The sequence below is a fragment of the Lytechinus variegatus genome, chromosome 11, assembly GCF_018143015.1.
Source record: "Lytechinus variegatus isolate NC3 chromosome 11, Lvar_3.0, whole genome shotgun sequence".
NCBI lineage: Eukaryota > Metazoa > Echinodermata > Echinoidea > Temnopleuroida > Toxopneustidae > Lytechinus > Lytechinus variegatus.
In genome coordinates this window covers 11,979,753-12,002,409 of record NC_054750.1, presented here as the reverse complement: position 1 = coordinate 12,002,409, position 22,657 = coordinate 11,979,753, and the positions used below count along the sequence as shown (strand labels likewise).

General features: G+C 34.9%; 1 protein-coding gene across 3 annotated transcripts in view; it reads left to right on the top strand.

The window, feature by feature from the left end:
• The window catches only part of LOC121423613, a 48,216-nt gene that overhangs the window by 13,943 nt on the left and 11,616 nt on the right, over positions 1-22,657 (top strand). For all 3 annotated transcript variants that reach the window (XM_041618996.1, XM_041618997.1, XM_041618998.1), the window contains exons 3-11: positions 8,797-8,888; positions 10,183-10,322; positions 10,954-11,058; positions 16,605-16,733; positions 17,427-17,527; positions 18,246-18,315; positions 18,995-19,107; positions 21,624-21,849; positions 22,385-22,447. In XM_041618996.1, the coding sequence (XP_041474930.1) occupies positions 8,797-8,888; positions 10,183-10,322; positions 10,954-11,058; positions 16,605-16,733; positions 17,427-17,527; positions 18,246-18,315; positions 18,995-19,107; positions 21,624-21,849; positions 22,385-22,447 (1,039 nt within the window). The remainder of the gene's footprint in view (positions 1-8,796; positions 8,889-10,182; positions 10,323-10,953; positions 11,059-16,604; positions 16,734-17,426; positions 17,528-18,245; positions 18,316-18,994; positions 19,108-21,623; positions 21,850-22,384; positions 22,448-22,657) is intronic.

Genomic DNA, 22,657 nt, shown 5'->3' with positions numbered 1-22,657 from the left:
ATTAAACATACAAAATTTTCACATAAATTACATATGTTGAAAAAAAAACGAATAAAAATGTAGTTTATCATGGTGGAAACGTATGTTTCCATTATGAAATTCATATTTCCAGATGAATTAAGGTCTTCTCCCCTTGAGTATACTACTCCCCCCTCCACTTAGCGGTGGATTCAGGATTGACAATTAGAGGGGCTCAAAAGAGGCCCAATTAAAAACACATTCTGATAAGAAAATTATAACACCACTCCAATCACCCACTCCCTTGACGCATGGGGACCCCCAAAACATTTGTTTACAGTTTGTTCATTAAAAAAAATTGCCACATTTTTTTTTCTAAAGGGGACACCCCCCCCCCCCCCACCCCTCCACCAGTTTTAACACGCTTTCACCGCCCGGCCCCCTGCGATCGACTCTACACTCATCGAGTTTCCGTTTAGAAACTAAATTGACAAATTGATTGTGTTCCAGATCAAGTAAAAGCTTTCAAGCTAATTGGTCCACGTAAATATCCATCGTTTAATTGCCTTTGTGAACAGGTGAGCATTTAACGTTTTGAGTACTAAACCATGACTACTGTATTACAAAAGCCGAATGGCGCAATGAGCCAATAAGTATAGGTCTGTGCATGCCATTCAAGGGGCTGTCCTCGGAATAAAAATGGGGCAAGAATATTACATGGAACTTCTGTCCTCTTGTTAAGATCCAAGCAAACTCCATCCAAATGCTGAGTATACGTGCATTAACGAAATCTACAACACCCCCCCCCCCCCCCTCCTTCCCAAGAAGTGGTTGAGTCGAAAAATCCAGTCACATTTCGCGACGCCTGGATAGTGAGCCTATTCGGAAGACCTCGTCATTATTAAAAAAAGAATATTGTTCTCTAGTTGAGTAACGATAAACCCTTGGAAACGCAAAGCCTTTAAAAGGGGGAAGTTTTCTGTATATTGTTTGATAATGCTAGCAACTTATGACGTCATTGATTATTTTTACAATAATGTTGATGATGTGTGTATGCTATCCAAAACCAATTCCATGCATGTGAACAATAGAATGAAACTGAATTGAATAATAATACACAACATTCATTAAGCGCGTAACACCACATGTTTTCTTCAATTCAATTTCAATTCAATTTATTGACCATTAAAAAGACATCAAAAATATTTACAAAAATAACATGATACAACAAATTCAAAATATAACAGGTTACAAGTTTCTTAATGGTCAGGGCCCCTAAGAAGCAAGACTGCTTATAGCCGGGGCCCTACAAATATACAAATAATATAACTGATAAAAAGGGTTATAAACAAATACACACACACATACACACACATTCACACATCATCACACAATGCAAAAACACAGGAGATAGAACAGAATAGAAGATAAGACGAGATAAAAAAGAAGATAAAATACTATTACAGGTTGGGATTTGAGTTCTTTAAATAATTGAACAAAAATGACTTTGAAAGTAACTTGAAACGTGAGAGTGTTGTGCTGCTTTTTATATCAGAATTGAGAGAATTCCATTCTTTCACCCCAATATATCTGATGGAATTGCGAATAAAATTAATTTTATTATACAAAATGCGAAAAGGGGTAGAAGGAAGTGAGTAATTTCGGCTATAAGTTAACCATGTTCGTAATGTGTTATAACGAGATCGGGTAAATTGTTGCTATTGAACTTAAAAATATGGGTTTTAACATATATTTTATTTAATGCATTCCTGAATGACTTTACACCCCAATGATATTGTATATTAACCCAGCATATTTCATCGCAAAAGTCAAAAATAGGCATATCGATAGAATCAAAATCATTGTCAATGCAGTCAATTTGACCTCTGATGACCCGGAATGTTGTTATGAAAATCTGCTTTTGAATGACTTTTGTTGCCTTATTCAATAAGTATGGTTCCCTTCTTAAATTTTCATGAATGCAACGCTGTATATCAACCTGTTAAAATAGTTTAAAGGGACACGGGTTAACCTTGATCGGACAAATTCACTGGCTCGAGGTTATACGTTCATGCATTAAAAAAAATTGTTCTAACTAAAATTTCTAGAGACTTGAGGACGATTTTTATAGAGGGAGAGCTGGTTTGTTAACAAGCAAAAAAAGGTTTTCATTACAACATGAAGGGGATTCTGGTCAGAAAAAAAAATATATCGATTCACTCAAATTGCTTTAAACATGGACCTTTTGTGGTAGGGTCCATATTTCAACAGAGGGAGAGTTTCACTTGTTTTTCAGTGGATTTTAGACTTTTAAAAGGTGAAATGTGAGGAAGACATTCGAATATTTTTCTCACTCTCAATTCGCTCCATATTGAGTGATCCATGCCTTCACTATATACAAAGGGGAGCGACAGGCGAGTGAAATTCACTTATTTTTAACTGCCTGAAGTAGGATATTAATCAACATGTCCTATAATACCTTTATAAGTAATGTTTGATTTAAACTCCGCATTTAACTAGCCCCATATATTCATTGGCGGCGGAAGACAAAAAAATTAGGGGGTGTCCACCTAAAAAATTGGACAAGCGCCCCCAAAAAGTTTTTTACAAGCAAAAAAAAAAGAAAGAAAAAAGTTATCAATTTTTTTGGGGGGACCGTCCCCCCCCCCCCCACCTAAAATTTAGGGGGGACATGTCCCCCCCCCCCGCTTCCGCCGCCTATGCATATATTTGCAATGCCTCTCAGTACCTTTTTCGAATATTACATTCCCATGAAAAGTTATAGGAGATTATTGATACCTGTATAAAGTTATTTATTACCCCCTGTTGTTGTGCGTGTGAAATCATAGTGAGTGTAGGCAAAATAACCAATAAATAGCATTCATCCGTGGAAATGGCAAATAAAGTTCCTCTTTGTCGTCCGAATCAACCTAACCTGTTTATCGGATGAATATACAAATAGGGGCCTGCTAGGTATTTCTCTTATTTGCATACACTTCATAATAGTTTTTTCCTTCTTGTTTAATTATGTATTCTTATTTCTATCAATTAACAGTTGTCTTTACTATCTTTATTTAAAAAATGAAAGGAACCACTCTTTTCCCAAGAGACGCCACAAAATAATCATATTTACGCAGCTTAGCTATAATTCTATGAATTCATAGTTGGCCGTACTGTTGAACTTGTAAGCCAAGAATATTGTGTGTATTGTTACAGATCTTCAGATGAACTTGGGTTTACTTGGCCCAGTGGCATTTTCTACCTCAGTCACATCGGGCGAAACAGATCCAGGCCGACCAAATCTATGACGTTATTTCCTATATGACATGCCGTTGGCCGGTTTGGAATACGTCTCTTTGATGTGACTCGTACACCCTTAACTTGAATAGAATCAGATGCTTCGGTTGTTGCCTCAATACAAAACAAGGAAAAGAAGTTTTTTTGTAAATAACCAGCAAAAAAAAACTTCTGTGATACAATAATTCGTAACAAGCAGTACCTGTCTTTGGATTAAAGACCTCGACTTTTATGGACGCTGATTTTCAATCAATCGATTCAGTTGCCATTAAAGCAACCCAAGCCTTTGTGCAGGCTTTAAAAAGAAAAAAAGGCTATTCATGAATTTCACTGAATCAATATAGAAAACAATTAATATATAACATGTCATAGAATAGCAGAGCTTTACCAGATCATAGTCAGGACCCTGGGAACGATTTATATATATAGAGAGAGAGAGGGTGCTGGCTTCGGAAAAAATGAAAGAAAAGGGAAAATAATTTCACTACAAAATGAAGGCGATTTTGGTCAAATTTCTACTGTTAACACATCAACCTGATTTCCAGGGGGTGTTGCCTATATGGTGCATCACATAGGCAACACCCTTCATGCAAATCTTCACAGGGCAAAGATTGTCACATTTTCAAATCATTTCATTTTTTTCGTGAGAGGGGTGTAGATTTTATACTATCAGCATAAAAACCATGTTTGAATTCCTCATAATGGAATACACTACAATACATATACTCAAATGCCGCTTTCCACCCAGGAGTTGCGCAAGGTATACGATATAGGACTGAAAGCCCATGTAATATGCATAATGATTGAGTTTTAAAAGAAACAATTGCTGGAATAGACTTCCGCAATTTCATATATTTACCTTGAGTAATACATAACGTAAAGTATTATAGGTTGACTATAATAATGTTATGATAATCAGCATTAATTTGTTGCTCGGGGGCATTAGACCCCAAATAAATATATATGAATAAATAAATAAATATTTAAATAAATTGATAAAAATAAAAATAAAAAATAAAATGAAATACATGAATGAACAAATAAATGGATAGATGAACAAATAAATAAATGAATTAATAAATATACCCATAATGAATAGTTCATCTACCACTTGAAGGGAAAAGAGGGAAATGGAACAAGGGTAAAATACCTTAATATCATGTCAAAAGATCTGTCAAAAAATAGATATAATTTCAGCATTAAGTTTTGTGTCCTCTCTGGGGTTGCCACGCAGTCAAGCTTAGCTTATAGTGGCAACCCCTGCAACCTTCTAATAATCGATATGTTTTAATAGAAAATGTTTTTTTTTCTTTCCTATGTATTGCTTGTCAGTTATATGTATAGTATTATTGTATTTTCTTTGTTAATGCGTTCATGAAAAAGTGCTGCAGAAACCAAAAAGAAAAAGAAAATATTAACAATAACCGATTGTCAGAAGTGTCAGTGTTACATCACTTTCATTTTACAATATCAGTTGATGATTCATTTTGACCCATAATCACGTTCGTTATTCTTCTCCACCTGTTCACTTTCACACGACAGAGAACTAAGACCAATGCTCAGTCACACTGATGAAACCGACTCCAAACCGACCGAATAAATGCCATTGGAAATAACGCAATGGCATTGATCAGCCTGGAGCCAGTTTCAACGATGTGAATGCGGCAATGACCTATACAAATCACTAAACCTCTATGGAAAGCCATCAGGGCCTAAATTTTTAAAAGATAATGATAATTTGGACCCTGGGGAGCGTTTCATGAAAGGATTTGTCAGACATTTTATCCGACACGTCTTATTCTATCCGACAGTTACTATAGGAACTGAGCTTCTCAGTGATATTGAAAGAAAAATCAATAAAACGTTAAAATAAAGAAACAACTAGATTTTTTTAATGATTGATAAGTCATTAACGTTGTTGATTGACGTTTGGATTATCTTATTAATTTCTATCATCATGTATTATTCTGGCCCCAATGGCTTCCCATATTCATATTATGGATAGAAAATACTTTTTAACTTTTATTAGAGGTGTGATTTTTTTTCAGGGGGGGGGGGGTTATTCAAATATAGACAAAGGGACGGCGCCAAAGAGATAGAAAAAAAGAAACCGCCTCTCACGATTTTCTTTAAGTAAATGCATGGGGGCTTCATACTCCAAGCCAAGTATATATCATAAAATCCCAAGGAATTTGGCCTTCCGATAGAACAGTTTATTACTGAAGAAGTATCAGTGGTAAATAAAGTGGGGCGTCGTGGTCTAGTGGTTATGGCTCTCGTCTGTTAATCTGAGGGACGTAGGTTCGATTTCAAGCCATGGCGTGTGTTCCTTCCGGTAGGAAGAAATTCATCGAATGTTCGCTGAGAGAACAGTTTTTGGAACTGAAGTGGCTAACATAATTTGATATTGATATATTTTTATATTGTACTACATAGTGCTACTATAAACATTCCCCTTGAAATCACATTAGGACTTATTCAAATATACACAAAAGGGGCGACGCCAAAGAGAGAGAGAAAAAGAGACCGCTCCTCATGATTTTCTTTAAGGAAATGGTAGAGTTATAGACCAGTTTTTACGACAGATGCTCTCGCCGTTACACCGGAAATACATTCCACGTTTATTGCCAAGTTACTTTATTTCGTATATAACATTAATTTGTGACCGTTTAGTTATCTATCACAGACAATTTCATCTACTTTATTGCACACTTTTAGTAAAAAGCAAACTCATAGAGTTAAGATTCGTTTGATTACTTGATATAAATGGCAATAAGGGGTTTTCAGAGACCGAGCTCATAAAAATGTTTTATTTTTTTACAAGAATTGTTAGTTTTATGACAATGTTTACCAGGCTCTCACACCCAAAACACATTAATTGAATCTAAACAAACTGTATTATATGACTTAAGTCAAAGTGGAAATTAAACGTCGTGTTTGTATAATGTATTCCCCTTTTCTTATACAAATAAAAACTACTTGAACACATATCAACACTGGGCGCTAACTCATATACGCTTTCAGATAGGCATAACTTAATATGAATCCTAATGAACTGTTAAAATTCAAGTATAGTGCTAATAGTAGAAATGGTGCAATAGATTTTTTTAGAAATATATTTTTTTCTCTGTTTAATATCCTTGCATCTAATCAAATTCTTTCATTTGACATGTGTCGATAAATATGTGTTTCGTAAAATAGATATGTCATATTTTTGGTTTGAACGTTGATGGAATGACAAATGAATGTCTGCCATAGCCGGAGGGCGTGTAACAATAAATGAAATTAACACAACAATGCGAGCGTCTAACTTAATTGTATCCGTTTCAATGGGCGGGAATTCTATGAAAGCATTGTGACGAAACAATTGACATTGGTCAAGGGCAAACGAGATGGGTTTTGTCTATTTGTGACGCCGATCCGTCCCTTGTACAAGCGAGTACACATGGGCATTGAATAGAATAAATGGGTCAAATTCAAGACCAACCACAAGTAGTCTGACAAAGCAGACGATGATTTTACACCAATCACGGCAAAAAAAATAAGTATGTGGTGTTCCCCACCAGATAATTTTACTTCGGTAATGAATTTACAAGTGGTAGCTAAATACCTTTTAGTGTTTTTACAATGCATTTGATTGTTTCTTTAACACTGCTTGTTGTAATGCTTGAAATCTAATGACGTGGTTCTAAAAAGACACCAACTGGTATCGGTTTAAGAACGAAGAGGATATACTTGAGTGTTTGTCGAGACAATTATATACGCCTATTGTTAATGTACTTTCTGTCTGTCCGTGATACAAAGCAATTATTATTTCTTACATTCGTGAAGCAATGCTTTGTCACATTATGGAAATCCCATTCCACGAATTAAGCTAATGAAAAACAGCTTGTTGCTGGTTTCATCTTACTGTGTTGAAATAAATAAAAGGTGCAATGAAATTGATTCTTTGTATCCATCTATGATAATGTTCTATCATCCTATCTATCTATATCTGTCTTTCCAACTTTCTATATGTTTCCTAAACCTATATATACGTCTAATTATTTATTTATCTATTTATTTATCTACACTCTAAATTACAGGGATTTAAAATAAGTCCACGTGGACTGTAGTTAGGGACCAATCGAATTCCGGATTTAGTTTGAATCCTTAAGATTCATTTTTAAATCTCGAAAGTTTTAAATTTAAATTTAAGTCTTTAGGACTAAAACTAAATCCAGAAATCGACTGGTCCCTAACTACAGTCCAGCTGGACTTATTTTAAATCCCTGTAATTTAGAGTGTATCTGTCTGTCTACCTATCATTCTATTTATCTATCTACTCATCTATCTATCAGATCTATCTATCTATCTGCACTCTTAAATTGTTGGGCAACATACTGTACACACAACAATTGGTTAAAAAAATGTATCCAACTCTGTGTAGTTTTCACCCAAAGCACACATTATTGGATTAAAACTACCCAGAATTGGATAAAATTTTAACTCATTGTTGTATGAACAGTATGTTGCCCAAGAATAATTTTAAGTGCCTCTCCTATCAACCTATCAAAATGTCTATCTAAATGCCTTTCTACCTGTAAATCTATTCATTTATTCATAATGCAATGAATCATTTTAAAATAAATATTTTCAACATTTACGTCCCCTTTTATCCCATTTAAATTAGAAGTCCAAAGTCTTAATGATCAGTGGGGAATAAACGTTTAATCGAAATTTAGAGGGAAGGGATATTTGGAATGAAAATCGTTATTTTAATATTAAGGTTTTTACATTTTGTTATTCCAGAAAGAAATGCGTAAATACTAGTAAGAAATTTTCCATATGTCATGTATGTTTATGCCCTATAGGTGATCTCTACAAATGTGGAGCCCTCATGAAAATCACAATTAATCAAAATCATCCTGATTTGAACAAAAAAAGATGATTGAAAATTAATTGATAAAACAAAATTGTGGGGAAAATGATATCATCATTGACAGATATTACTGAACATCCTCAAAATTATTTTCCATTCTAAACATTTTTGGTAAATGCAAATATTGTTTCGTCGATATAATTATATAATGCTTCCCCATATTGAAAATTTTGTTTATTATATTCTTATGACCTGATAAATTTCTAGATGTATTGCATTGAAATGGGTTTCATCGGACATTATGATTAATTCCTAAGGCCCATATTCTGAAGTCAGGTTTAACTTAGACCATGGTCTAAGTCTGTGCTAAAATTATGGGGAGCCAAAAATTTTAACATTCTGTTTATATTGTATATTTGATATGTTTACTATTTTGTTTCCCTTTGCTTTCACAATGATGAAAAATACTTCAGTTATCATTCCCAGACAATTTGGGTGTCATATGAGGTAATAAATTGGATGTGTACTGTTAGAGATTTGTGCCCCAATTGGCTCTCCATAGTTAGACCACAACTTTAAACCAGAGTTTGATTTAAACGCGAGTTCAGAATATGGGCCTAAATGTCTATACCATTACCATGGTTACATGTGTTTATCATCTATTATTTATTACTCCAAAGGGTGGTTATAGAATCGAGATCATCAACCGAAACGATGGGGTAATCCAGGCCAACTTGACAGAGGGTGCGTATGTCAGTGACAACGACACAACGTAAGTATATAGGCCTACTAAAATTCTAAAGAACAAATCCACCTCAAGAAAACTTAAAACCAGTGAGACACTGAGAAATCATCAATATCGAATGTTAACTAGAGGAATTATAACATTTTCAAGTTTCGCATATTTTGCGCAAAATCGTACATCGTAATTTCATATTGGAATGAGGAAACGGATGATGTCGCACAATTCACGAAACCAATGTATTCCTTTGTGTTTTATTATGATGTATGAAATGTTTATTAAGTCTTGGTATGATTATACACGTTCATTGCAAAAATCAGTCAAATTTCTGTACTACTTGAGTTCCCGTTTTTGTTATTCGATACACCAATCTTGTATTACGCGTGTGTATTCATTCGTAATGGTGATTTATGTACGATGTTGACTTAAACTGAAGTCTGTATGGCAAAACAAAAGGATAAATAGAGAAGTTATTTTCCAGACCGCCAGAAGAAAGATTGCTATCTTAATAAATATGCATTGTAATAACCTCATACAACCTTGCAAAGCCGGCGTCTTCCAGACGAGGCGTGAGAAAAGGCGAATTCGATCGATGGTGGTACAGTGTGTCCCAGAAAATCCCGGAAATCGATAATTATTATTATTACCATATTCGTAATGACAATAACATATAAACTAAAGATGACACACATTTTTTCAAAGCTTAGATTCTCTTTTTTATATATATGCATGTATATATATATATATATATATATATATTTATATATTGATGCAATATTTACGCATTAATGAAAGAAAAGGTGCCCAAGAATCCCCCGACGGACTGTTTCTGAATTTCAAGAAGGAAATCATTTCAAGAATTATATTTTTCCCCTTTCGTGTATGACGTCATACATCGGTAAAAGTAAGCAGGCAAAGTTCTTGGATGAATAACATCGACGAATTTTTATCAGTAATGAAAACGACATTGCTTTTTAAACCAAAGGTATAATTTTTCTGAGACGCACTATTATTTAGAGCGAGGTAAAGATCATGGAATACATTTATTAACAAAATCTAACAAAACACTTATGAACAAAATAGGGAAATTGACAATATAATAGAAAAACACAGATTCAAGACAGATGAACGAAATATACGGATATGTCGTTTGATTCGAATGTATTTGATTGGTTGATTGATTGATTGATTGATTGATTGATTGATTGACTGATTGATGGATGGATGGATGGATTGATTGATTGATTGATAATTGATGGATTGAATAGATGAATTAATTGATATTTCATTTTATCACTCCACCCACCCTCTCTATCTTCACCAGTGCTTGGAGCCATGAGGTTACCATACCCTCCATGACTGGGGCCTACACCCTTCGTCTCATTCGACAGGCCGCCGAATGGGTGACCGGAAATCCTGATATACCGTACCTCTTCCGGAGCTGCGCAGACATTAATATTACCAGTAAGTTCTTTTATCCATTATCATTTTTGCGTCCCAATCAAAATAATAAATGATGGAAAAGAATGATTTTTTGTCCCCATCAGAATAGTTTTTACAATCAACTGATTTTAAAGAATGTGCATCAGTTCGCCCTCACGAAAAGTTTGTTTAAAAATATGAGAAAAATAATAAAAAGGGCATTGGTGAGGCTTTGAGTAAACCCCCTCAAAGATTAAGAAAGTTATTAAATTTTGTATTTGTGACGTCATTTACTAGCAGCTGCTCCATGATGCATATATTTCAATATTTTGATTGTTCTTGATGATTTTTTTTTCTTTCAGGAGCGGATGTGAAGTTGTCTGTTGATATTCTGAGTGGTACAATGAATAACATTATAAAAAACATTTTTTTATAAAATGGCATTTTTCACTTTATGACGAAGCTGCTCACATAATATGAAGTCACAAATCAAGAATTTACGAATATCATTGGGTCCATGTTTGAGAATATTGTATCACGATAAGGTTATTTGACGAACAATTAAAGAATTGAGGAGTAAATAGTATGTTTGGTCAGCACATAATTTGTCTCCGTGTGTTCCACAGGGTAGTTTACTTTCACCTCTTTTGTTCATTGTATTGATTTAATGTAGCATCTGCTACTTGCAACGGTGGGGAATGTTCAGGACATGGAACGTGTATGAACGGCATGTGCATGTGTGATGCTCTCTACTCCGGCGAGTTCTGTCAATATGAAGGTAAGAGCCGATTTTTTTTCTTTACAACATCAATAATATTAATCTCTGATGATAATAATAATTATGAATATAAGAAGGATAGTAACAGCTGATGACAACAGCAAAGTCCAGAATAACTCAGACGACAGTTACCATAGAAACAGTGACTATCAGCCAATCAAAATCAAGGAAAGTTGTCAGATCTGACACCTTGTCGGACTGAATTTTTGATAAAACGCTCCCCAGAATGCGATTTTTTAAACATGACTGTAGTCTAATAATAACACACATTAGACTATTCTGTTAAAGAGTTATTTACTTTTGCGGCCATGCCACAGATATCTTGTCATACAGGAAACAAAAAAAATACATTGCGCTCAAATGTTTCTTTTAAGATGAGAATCATAGTGTCGTAATTTATATTTAGAAATTCAGAATTGATTTTTGTTGTGTTTTTAAAATCTATGTATTTCAAGACTACCATACGATATATACAGGATCTCATTACATACATCCAAAGGTATCCAAATGTATCCGTGTCCCTTAAAAAACAGTCCATTTGATATTCCCAATTTCTTAAGCATGGGATTTAATCCGAAGCAGCATACTTGGGGCAGGCTTGGGCAATCACCCTTATGATATCTTCAAGGAATGAAAGAAGAGGGGGAAAGGGAGGAATAAAGGTAAATAAGAGAGCGGGTTTGGTTTTAGAACTATTACTTTTCCTTTCATTTACTTGAGATGAAATAATGGCGTCACCTTTAGGAAGTTCCCTCTCCCAACCTCTCCCCCACAATGCCATAGCCCAAGTATGAAACTGTGTAAGAAGAGGTTGGAACGTATATTATGGAAGCCGAGTCTAGGAGAAACCCTTTACGCCCTAATGAGGCACGAACACAGCAGTAATTAAGAGCATAATAATGGATTCTCTATACCGCTTCCATGGTGATGGCATTTTCTTTTGAAACATAAATTCAGTGAAGCCTTATAAAGATGATTTTAAAATATCATAGATATAGTTAAAAAAAAACAAAGGGCTCTGTTTTACCTTCCTTTGATGAACAAGAAAAATGAAACCTCATAAAATCTTTTTGTAAAACGTGGTAGAATGTAGATATCATCATGGTAAAAAGGATAATGCTATGTAATTTTGCATAACTGAACGACCAAAATCACGGTGATTTATTTTTCTTTGTTTTATATATATATATATATACATGTTTTCCCGCTCAATTTCACATTCAATTCATCTAATTTAATGTTATGACCAATTCATTTCTCTATATCCATGATCGCCTAGGTTATTTGTCGTTGTATATCATTATTTGTCACTTAAAAGGTATTTTCTTGTATTTATTCTTTTATTGTTCATACATATTGTATGAATTCTTGTTCATTTTTCAATGGATTGAATAAAATAAATTTGAACTTCAATTTGAAAAATTCCCCAAGAAGCAAGGTGGTAGGGCTATAGGAGAAGACAGAACGGTGTTAGGGGCTCCCTTCCGCAAACAGACGCGATTGTCCGCAGAATCCGTACTTGCATGTGCGTAAACAATTCAGTTTGATTTTGAATTAGATTTCAATTCAATTTCAAACGGGCCTCAGTATACTTGCGGGTTATTGCGAATATTTACGGTAGACGCAAATGGACGCGATGTAAGAATTTTCACGGATAGTCTGCGTCCAAGCTACGGAAATTTACGTATATTTACGGACTGTTACGTTCATTTACTGTGACTTGCGAAAGTCAGCATCCGTGGCGACTCCCTGCGAAATTTTGAACATTTCAAGTTTTCGCAGGACTGGGGCCGCAAGTCTGCGTCCCACTACGAATCAGTCACGAAGATATACATTTAATTACAACCCTGCGGATGGCTGCATCCATGTCGCGTCCACTAAACCGTATCTATCCGCGGCGGACGTAACTCAACGTAAATGACTGTGAGACTGTGGCACATACAAAGATAGTACCCACTTTCACGATTCGTGACATGATTAAAACTGCGCTATCAATCGTGGCGTGATCGCAATGATCGTATCATGTCATATTAGATCGTATCAGATCATGATAGATCTGTCGTGTCTATCGTATTGATCGTAGAAAATTTTTCAATGGTCAAAAAAAACTTATTGCACGGACGTAGGAACGAGGCATTAATTAAAATTGCAAGAAAAGAACTAATTGATATCAAGTTCTCACATGTTCAAAACATCATTAGTCCACAGTCATATTTGTTTGTAAACGCCGAGGTCGTGGATACCTGCGCCGTCACCATTCACCCACGCGTGAATTTTCTTTTATAATTGATTTCAGTTTTTCTTTTTTATAAAATTTGAAATTATAATAAAACTAATATTCTCTGAAAAGAGAGGACTGAAATATATCTAGAATTTATATTTCACTGGTGAATAAGGTCACTAAGCAGTGGGGCTGAAGCGTTCGTTCTACGAACAGTATAAAGCATGATTTATCCTTTGCAAAGCATCGAAATTGTTCATTACCATTATTATTATTATTATTGTTGTTGTTGTTATTATTATCATTATCTTCATCATTATTATTAGTAGTGTTATCATCATCATTATCATTGTTATAATTATTGTTTAAGTTATTATTATTAATATTATTGTTGTCATTATTATTGATATCATTATTATCATTTTTATCATCAAATTATTTGTTAATAATTTTCAATTATATGGATGTAAGAAATATTATGGAAAATGCCTTCACTTTCCAGATATTTTAATAAAATCATCTCCATCGTTGATTTCAGTCCTAAAAAAAGTCAAAATAACTTATCAAGAAGAGATATGATATAGACAAAGCCAAGTTGAAACTTAATTTATTTGAAGGTTCTGTGGGAAAATGATTAGTCATGTCAAACTCAAGCCACACAGCTCCACACTTTACATCAATGATAATGTGTCCATCATCTTCCCTTCTAATTACAACTAAAAACAACCCCTAACCCAGTTTGGTACGCTCACTAATAGCCTTCATCTTCTGCGTGCTCTTAGTAAACAGGTACCTTTGTCACTATATTCAAAATCAGTGACCTTCAGTATTATGACACTGAAAAAAAAACATCTTCCTCTGATTATATTGACATATTGCTTCATTGAATTTCATAGAACAGAAAACTGCCCTAAATAGCAAGTATTGTGGGTTTTTAGTTCAAATAGTCACCTCTTTAGTATCATTAAAGGGGAATCCAACCCAAATAAAAACTTGTTTTTATAAAGAAAAGAAAAATCAGACAAGTTGATAGGTGAAAGTTTGAACAATATTGGACAAACAGAAAGAAAGATATGAATTTTTAAAAGTTGTAAATATTGGTAATCACTATACCCATGGATACTTCAAATTGGCCGCATATGGGATGTCATAGTGATGTAAGGCAATGACTACTCTTCCATGTTTCTCCAATACATATTATGGCTAAAATGTCATTTTTCCCAAAAGCTTTATTTCAAATTATATTTTTCTTTCATGAGGACATAAAACAATATACTACATGGGTTATATTTAGATTACTGCCCCAGAGGAATGGGTACTTAGGAGAAAACCACAAATCCCTCATAATAAAGTACATGGCCTATGGGAAAGTTGTCCTTGCCCCTTGTCATAATTTACTTACCCAGTTGCCAATTTGAAATCTACATAGTATTAGTGATCTCAATTTTAAAGCAGCTATAACTTTCTTATTGCTTGTCCAATTTCTTTCAAACTTTCACCATTCTGTTTAATTTATTTTTCTCCTTCTCAACACAACATTTTATGGTCAAGGCTGGATTCCCCTTTAAAACCGCATATATAGGTTGTACGTCTTTCGTCCCAATTTGGCGAGTCACGATCACAGTCATAAATACTTCTGTATCCGATTCGGTTACAGTCACACCTGTCTAACCGACGCCAGACCGATCAAAGATATTACATTATTTCCAATGTCATATCATCGGTCGATTTGGGGTCTGTTTAATAAATGTGACTGTCACATATTTTGTTTGCAAACAGCAGGATTCGGTCAGACTTAGCCAGAACAATTTAGTTTTTATTTAATTTCTTTCTCAATTTTCAAATAAAAAAATAAAAATATTCCATCATACAAATCTAAATGACTAACGTCGATGCAAAGAAAACTGATAGTAATATTTTATACTAAATTTAGATTCAAGTAATTAAGTGCAGTCACTGTAGTGTCTACGCACTATTGGTGAACTGAAAATGAGCATAAATTAAGAAATCTGATAAAAATTATCAGCAATGGTGACACTTCATCGTCAACGATTTCATTTTGATACCCATACATATTATTCATAAAAATCTGTCTCTGTATAAAGTCTTTTTTTCGGTAGGTTTTCTGCTATAAAAAAAACAGATGGCGCTATTTAGTCGCAAGAACTCGAGTCATTGTAGGCCTAACTATGTAATCAACAATCACACTCTAAAAAATAGAAATATTAACTTAACATTTGAAAGGTTGGAGGAGTGACAACATTTGAAAGGTTGGAGGAGTGACAACATTTTATAAATGTTGCATTTACCACTTTAAATGGTTCTACCCAACACTTAAAATGTTGGATTCAGCTTTATACAAGGTTGGATGTAACATTTAGAAAAGGTTTTCACTCCTCCAACCTTTCAAATGTTGATTTAACATTCAAAGTTTTAGAGTGCACTTGAAATAATTATAAGTTGTGTTTTTCAATCTTTCCTATTTATTTGGTCATGTTACCTGGAGTTATAGATTTCTTTTAGATTCGGCCATTTTAGTGCAATATCCCATCTTCCTACTTTTGTCATAACTTTACTACTTCTGTATTACACTTCTGCTAATTGTGAAGTACTAATTTACTTTATGTAATCGTAATAGTTTATGAAGTTTGTATATGCCGGTATTCGGATTATTTTACAGTGTATTTTATACTATAAATCGAATCAAATCGAACTGTATTAGAATTTTATTTCATTTTTTCCCCATGAACTCATATCTGCTTTTGTTTGTCCATATGATGTATTTGTAATTTATCTTTAATACAGTATACTTTTGAATATTTCAACGGTAAATTGGCCAATTCGTCTATTGCCAACTCGTCCATTCATCACTTGGTCTACCGTTCATTTAGTCTATTGCAATTCTGTCCATCAACATATCCTCAAACAACCATTTGGTCCATTAACCGATTGGTCCTATCATCACTTCGTCTAATCACCAGTTGGTCATTTCGTCTCGTAACCAATTGGCCTAATTTCCATTTTATTTTCATTTATTTCGCCTAGTTGAAACTTAGTCCAATTAGATTAAATGGTATGGACTAAATGGCTATTGGACCAAGTGGTTATTAGACGAAATGGTGAGTGGGGGGTGGGCGAACTGATGGTTAGACCAAAATGATAGTAGACGAGTTCGTAATTAATTGGATCTGGACGAATTGGCATTAGACCAATTGAGAGTAACAATTTCAAGTTGGTTTGCTATCAGTATCTCTCTCGATTTAACAGAGAATTATCTTTCAATCAACCGAAATAAGAACATGAGTAATTTTTGTTGTTGTTGTAGATGAGTGCGTCAACGAAGAAAACTGTGGAGGTGCAAGCCAGGGAGCGTGTGTTGACCTCGGTATCACCACCCATCCCAGGAGGCAGTGTTTCTGCAAGCAAGGATACTTCGGCAAAGACTGCATGAATAGTAAGAGGCACCAGATAGTGTTGCGAGGGGATAGTTCGGCAAAAGAGTGCTAGAATATTTAGGAATAAACGGAGTTAATTTTATTTTGCAAGGTCTATGAATAACACTGTAAAAGTTTAGGTATTGTGAATAATACCGGTCATGTCGTGAAAGGACTATACACCCATGGATGTTAACTTACACCTTGAATTTAACACCGATATTTCTGTTTGTGGTTCTGTTAACACAGAAGTATTTTAAAACTACAATTTTGCTGTCAAAACAAATTGCACCAAGAAAATGTTGCTTGGTTATGCAAATAGGTGCGTTGTGAAGAAAATAACAAATTTTACTGTTCAAATTTCAGTCCAAATGCATCCAAATGTTTAAATCATTCTAATAGCGTTAAAACTATGAAAGCAATGGTTGGACTTTGTAAAATTACCTCTTCCTGGACTCTTTGTAAATTTTTAAGGTGAATACTGATGTCATATTTTCAAAAGTAAAAAGAGAATGTACACCTTGCGCTAACATCAACAAATTTACGTTCTAAAAACTAAACGTGGTAGCAAAGTGCATGCTTTTAAATTTATTTATTTAATATTACTTTATCTACTCTTTATTAAGTAGTATTGAGTAATAACTGGGCTTTATTATTGTTTGATATAAACTCTCATCTTCATTTTTATTTTACTTTTTCATTTTGACGTACAGTGAATCCATCGGGTTTCGCCAATCCAGCGACCTATGACCTGTCGAATCACTTCCGCCGGGAAGTAAACCCAAGGTACACCTTGTACTACAAAGTGATTGAGGTGAGAAATGAACTAATTTAATAAAAAACACACGTCATGAAGAGTGTTGATATATAGGGTGGTACTATACATGAACAGGGGAGGCGACACCCAAAACATTACACGATTTTACAAGAGATGAAATGGGGATAAGATAAAAAAATTAATGCAATAAATGGCAAACTTGTTCTTAGACAAAAAATAAGAGAAAATATGTTATTCTTATTTTCCTCGGGATTCTCGCCCAATAGATGTATCCACTATAACACATTTATTTTACATCATCCACACCCATTTTCGAACAGTTAGGGCTCTGTAGCCGCCCCCCCCCCCCCCCCACCACCACAAAATAAAACTCAACGATCAGGAAAAATTTGAGAAAAAAAATAGGAATTGAACATTGAAAGGGAAGTTAAGGTGAGACACGATTTTATTTGTTTGATATAATGTTTAAAAAAAATGTCACAAAACTATATGTATATATTGCCATTCTAAAGAGGTCAAGAATTTTGCTCGCTCGCTTGAGTTTTTTTTTAGAAAAATTCCCGCATAGACCCTTCAAATTGTTTGACTTACTATACACCACTGTCGAAATCATTCCAAAGTAAGGATACATGTAACTGTATATAACTAAAACACTAACCAACATTTTTGCAAGTTTACCAAAACGTATAATGTATGAAAGTTTTAATTTTTACCTGGGGGATGTATTTTATTTGTTCTCTCTTTTTTTGTGTAGAATGATGAGATTGAAATTGCTATTGATGCCATGAGTACCACTTGGGTAGGTTTTGGATGGAGACCACAAAGTGAGTATACCCTAGAATATTCCTGTTCTTGTTTCTTCTCTGTCCCCTTCTTCTTGATGCTTTTCCGTCTTAATTTTCTATTTTCTTTTTTTCTCTCTCTGCGATTTATTTCTACTTTTTTTCTTGTTCTTCTTCTTTCCTTTTCTCTTCTTCCTCCTCCTCCTCCTCCTTCTTCTTCTTCTCCCTTTTCTCTTACTCCTCCTTCTTCTCCTTATTCTTCTTCCCTTTTCTCTTCCCCTCCTTCTTTTTCCATTTTCTTTTCGTCCTTCTCCTCCTTCTTCTTTTTCTTCTTTGTTTTCCATTTTTGGCTTCATTGCAAAGCAGTTGAAACACCGGTGCTGATTTAACACCAGCCCGGTATCTTTATCGCAAAACACCGATTGGTATTGTTTCTGGTGTTAGCCTAAAGCCGAAGTGGTGCTATTTCAACACCTCTATGGTGTTTTCCTATGTAAATACCGGGCCGGTGTTAAATCAACACCAGTATCTTTCCAGTGATCTTCTCCCCATCCTCTTCTCCTTCTGCTCTTCCTCCATTGCAATATGCTCTTCTTGTTTGTCTCGTCATTGCAATACATTACAATTGTTACATATACATGTACGTACAAATAAAATAAATGCAGATTGGTGGGTGTTTGGTGTCACATTAATCAAGTTCAACATCTATATTACCTCGCAGACATTAATAGTAGCTGTCAGAACTGGCCAGTCCATTACACCACTGGAGGCGCGGTGGGTGAGCCCGAATCAGAGTCGGAAGCGGAAGCAGAAGCAACACCGGAGCCTGCGTCGGTAAGTCCCGTTTTTTTCTTTCCTTTTCTTTTAGAGTCGGCCTCGGTCCGGCTTTTTGCTGCTAAACCCCTGTTACACACAGGTTAGAAGTGGACTTTGGCCGGCCTCACTCCACTTTGCAACAATAGGATCATTCTACCTTTAAGAATTCATAATGATCAATTTAACCTTTCCGCCCCTGCACCCGCGGTGGCACAAAGCTGAGCGATTGGTCATTTTACTTGATTTCACGATTTATTACATTTTGAAAAATATGCGCAATCAAGCAAAATAACAATCAAACGCTAAGTTTTGTCTGACTGGCCCGTGGAGTTTTCTTTTAATTTGTAAGAATACATCCAATAATGTCTTGTAAGAATTGTGATTCAAAGCAGACAGTCTTGCTGCTATGTCAGTAAAGTTGGAATAGCAAAACAATCGGGGAGCATTCTATCATGAAAAGTTTCAGTAAGTGATTCTCACTGTGTACTTTGTCGGTAAAAATCACTGACTATTTTGTTCCCTAAAATACTCCCATCAGGGGCCCGTTGCAGATAGAATGTCAATCAATCGTAACTCTAAAATCATGCGCAACTTGATCTTCAACCAATCAACAGCACGCATTTGGGACTTGCGATGGATTTTTCGACTTGCGTTTAAACGCAACTCTTTCTGCAACGGACCCCAGATCTACAGTAGATGTGAACCTTCCCATGCATTCTGAAAGTTATTCTCATCTTAAAAAAGAAACGGGTCCCACTTCTTAGAATTGATCAGGGTATGTCCTATGATCACTGATTATTTTTTCTCTTATCCTCTTAATCGAGGTATTTATTCACAATAACATGTACATTTATATACAAACAATAAAAAAACAATTCAATTCAATAATGCAATAATTTTTTGGATATCACATTTTTTCAAAATTCCGAACTTGTTTTTTTGTTTACATAAATTTTCTAAATAAATAATCATAGTAAGTTTGAATTCAATCCATAAAGAATTCGCATTATATCTTTTTCCTTTGAATATGCTTTTTATGTAATTTTGATAAATAACAAATTGGGCAATAACACAAAATAGATTACACATAATATTGCTGGCATTTTGCAGATCATAACCTATAATTAATGTTTTTTCATCTATAGAAATAGTAATCTTGAAAATATAAAATACCAACCTTTCTATAACTTTCCAAAATAATCGAACATATTTACAATACAGTATGAAATGAAAAGTGGTATCAACTTCTCCACAAATGTTACATCTGTTGCTTTCTAATACATGCCACTTAAATAAATTGTCTCTTGATGGTAAAATCTTGTTTAAAAATTTAAAACTAAACTGTCTAACTCTGTTATCCACAATTAAATGGAACTTGAAATAAAATACATGGCTCCAATTAAAGGAAATTGGTAATGAGAACAGATTAGACCAAAAAGATACAATGCCTGGTTCTTCGGATACCTCTGAACACAATAAAGAATATATCTTTCTTGTTGGTAAAGAATCTAGAGTTATTTGTACTCCACTTTTTAATGAAATTAAAATTCGTTCACTTTTCTTTAATTCTAGTACACGATTTTCCTTAAACAACTTATTCAACCAATAAACAGGAAAAGACTTTTTTAACTTAACATATTCTAAATCAAATAAAAGCTGAGAAGAATAGACAGATTTATTCAAAATAATTGGTGATAACCACTGACGATTTCTAATAACATCTTTTACCCTAATTATACCTGCATGCTTCCATTTCTCAAATATCAACATACGTTTATTAAAAGTTATATTGCTGTTATTCCAAATAATTTCATTTTCAAAGTCTTTTACTCCAAATATACCAATATACCTTAACTTAGACCAGCTACAAAAAAAATCATAGTAAAAACTGGGCATATTTGCTTTTGTACAAAGAAAATGCATATCTTTTGTTGAAATATTGTATTCAAAACATAGAGGAATTTCACCAATCTTTGATAACCAATAATTAAAAAGAAATTTCCAACTACGTTCGCTTTGCTCTAACAGCTTGCTTATCCACGAAATCTTAAGTGATTCAATTTTCGATTCTAAGTGGACCATACCGAGACCACCTTCGTTTGTTTTATTTATACAAACATTTCTTTTCACTGATTATGATCAATGTCAAATGAATAAGATAGGTCCAACTGGGCCTATAATCAACAAGGGGGGCGCCATGAGGGGGCATAAACGACCGCACCCATGTTACTTTTCAAGTGATGAAGAAAATGAAGGAGAAGTGAAGGTGAAGATAATAGTGTTACAATGCGGTATAACCTCCAATCTTGGGCTCGTTACAAACAAATTTACAACTATTGTAACTTTAAAATAATTCTAACTACCATGGAATCCTTGATTATGATTGGCTGCTGACTAAGTGCTGAGCCATGTTACCATGGCAGCTGCAATTATGCGAAAGTTAAAATAGTTGTAAGACTAATTAAAGTAACGTGGCCCTAAATACCCGGACCGCCCCGAATGACCAGTGATCTTATTGGTCAATGTCCACACAGGGAAGACGGCGACGTCGAGCCTCGGACGAGGTCAGGGTTCGAGTGGTCCGTGACAACCACGGTGACGACGACGACCAAGCTTGGCAATGCATCGTCGGGCAAGGCCCCGTTCCTGAAGGTGAGCCTGAAGGCGAACCCGAAGGAACCTCCGAGCCAGCAGCAGAAGGCACCCCCGAACCCGAAGGCGAAGCGACCCCAGAACCAGCTGCTGAGGGTACTGCAGAACGTAAGTATAAGATCGCAACTAATACTTCAGTGTTCGGGAATCTTGTGTTAGTTGGTTCTTAAAGGTATTATATCATCGGTGGTCACCTAATGAAAAAATGGTAAAAGAGTCTGAAAGAGTTATAATATTTGAAATGATATATTTTCTAAACACAAAAAAGATATTTCCCCACTGTCATCGCCCAACCCCACGATCATACCACTACTATAGGGACCTCACCACTATTGAAATGCACGAACTTCAAGGCATATAGCAGTCAGTGCCGTTGGTATATTTGGCTTTATGCCGGTCGTGTCTCAGTACTCAGATTTGAATGGGTAAAATTACTGCTATCGCAGTCATTATGTTACATGTTTTATTGAGAACGATCATCAGCCCTCTTGATTTATTTACAGTTCTTCCATTCGTTCGTGAAACATGTCATCACAATATTATTTCATTCCCACCTTAGAATTGCCTTGAGCGTATCATTTCGAATCATACCCTGAAGAAAACACTTAATATACATTATTTTATTTTCCTTCTATGTCTTTAGCCGAACCGGAAGGAGAACCGGAGGGAGAACCAGAGGGAGAACCGGAAGGAGAACCCGAACCAGGTAGACAAAGGGCCCATAAAACATGATATAATAACAAATTCTGGGCCCCGTCTTACATGGACGGCCAGCAACGTCAACATCTATTATACAATGTTTGTTCAAAATGTGTCCTAGCTATGATGTATATTCATGCATGCATTGTTTTCTGAAAAATTCACTGCGTTTCTCTTTGCATACGGAGGACATTGTACAAGTTTTTTGTAGAAAAAA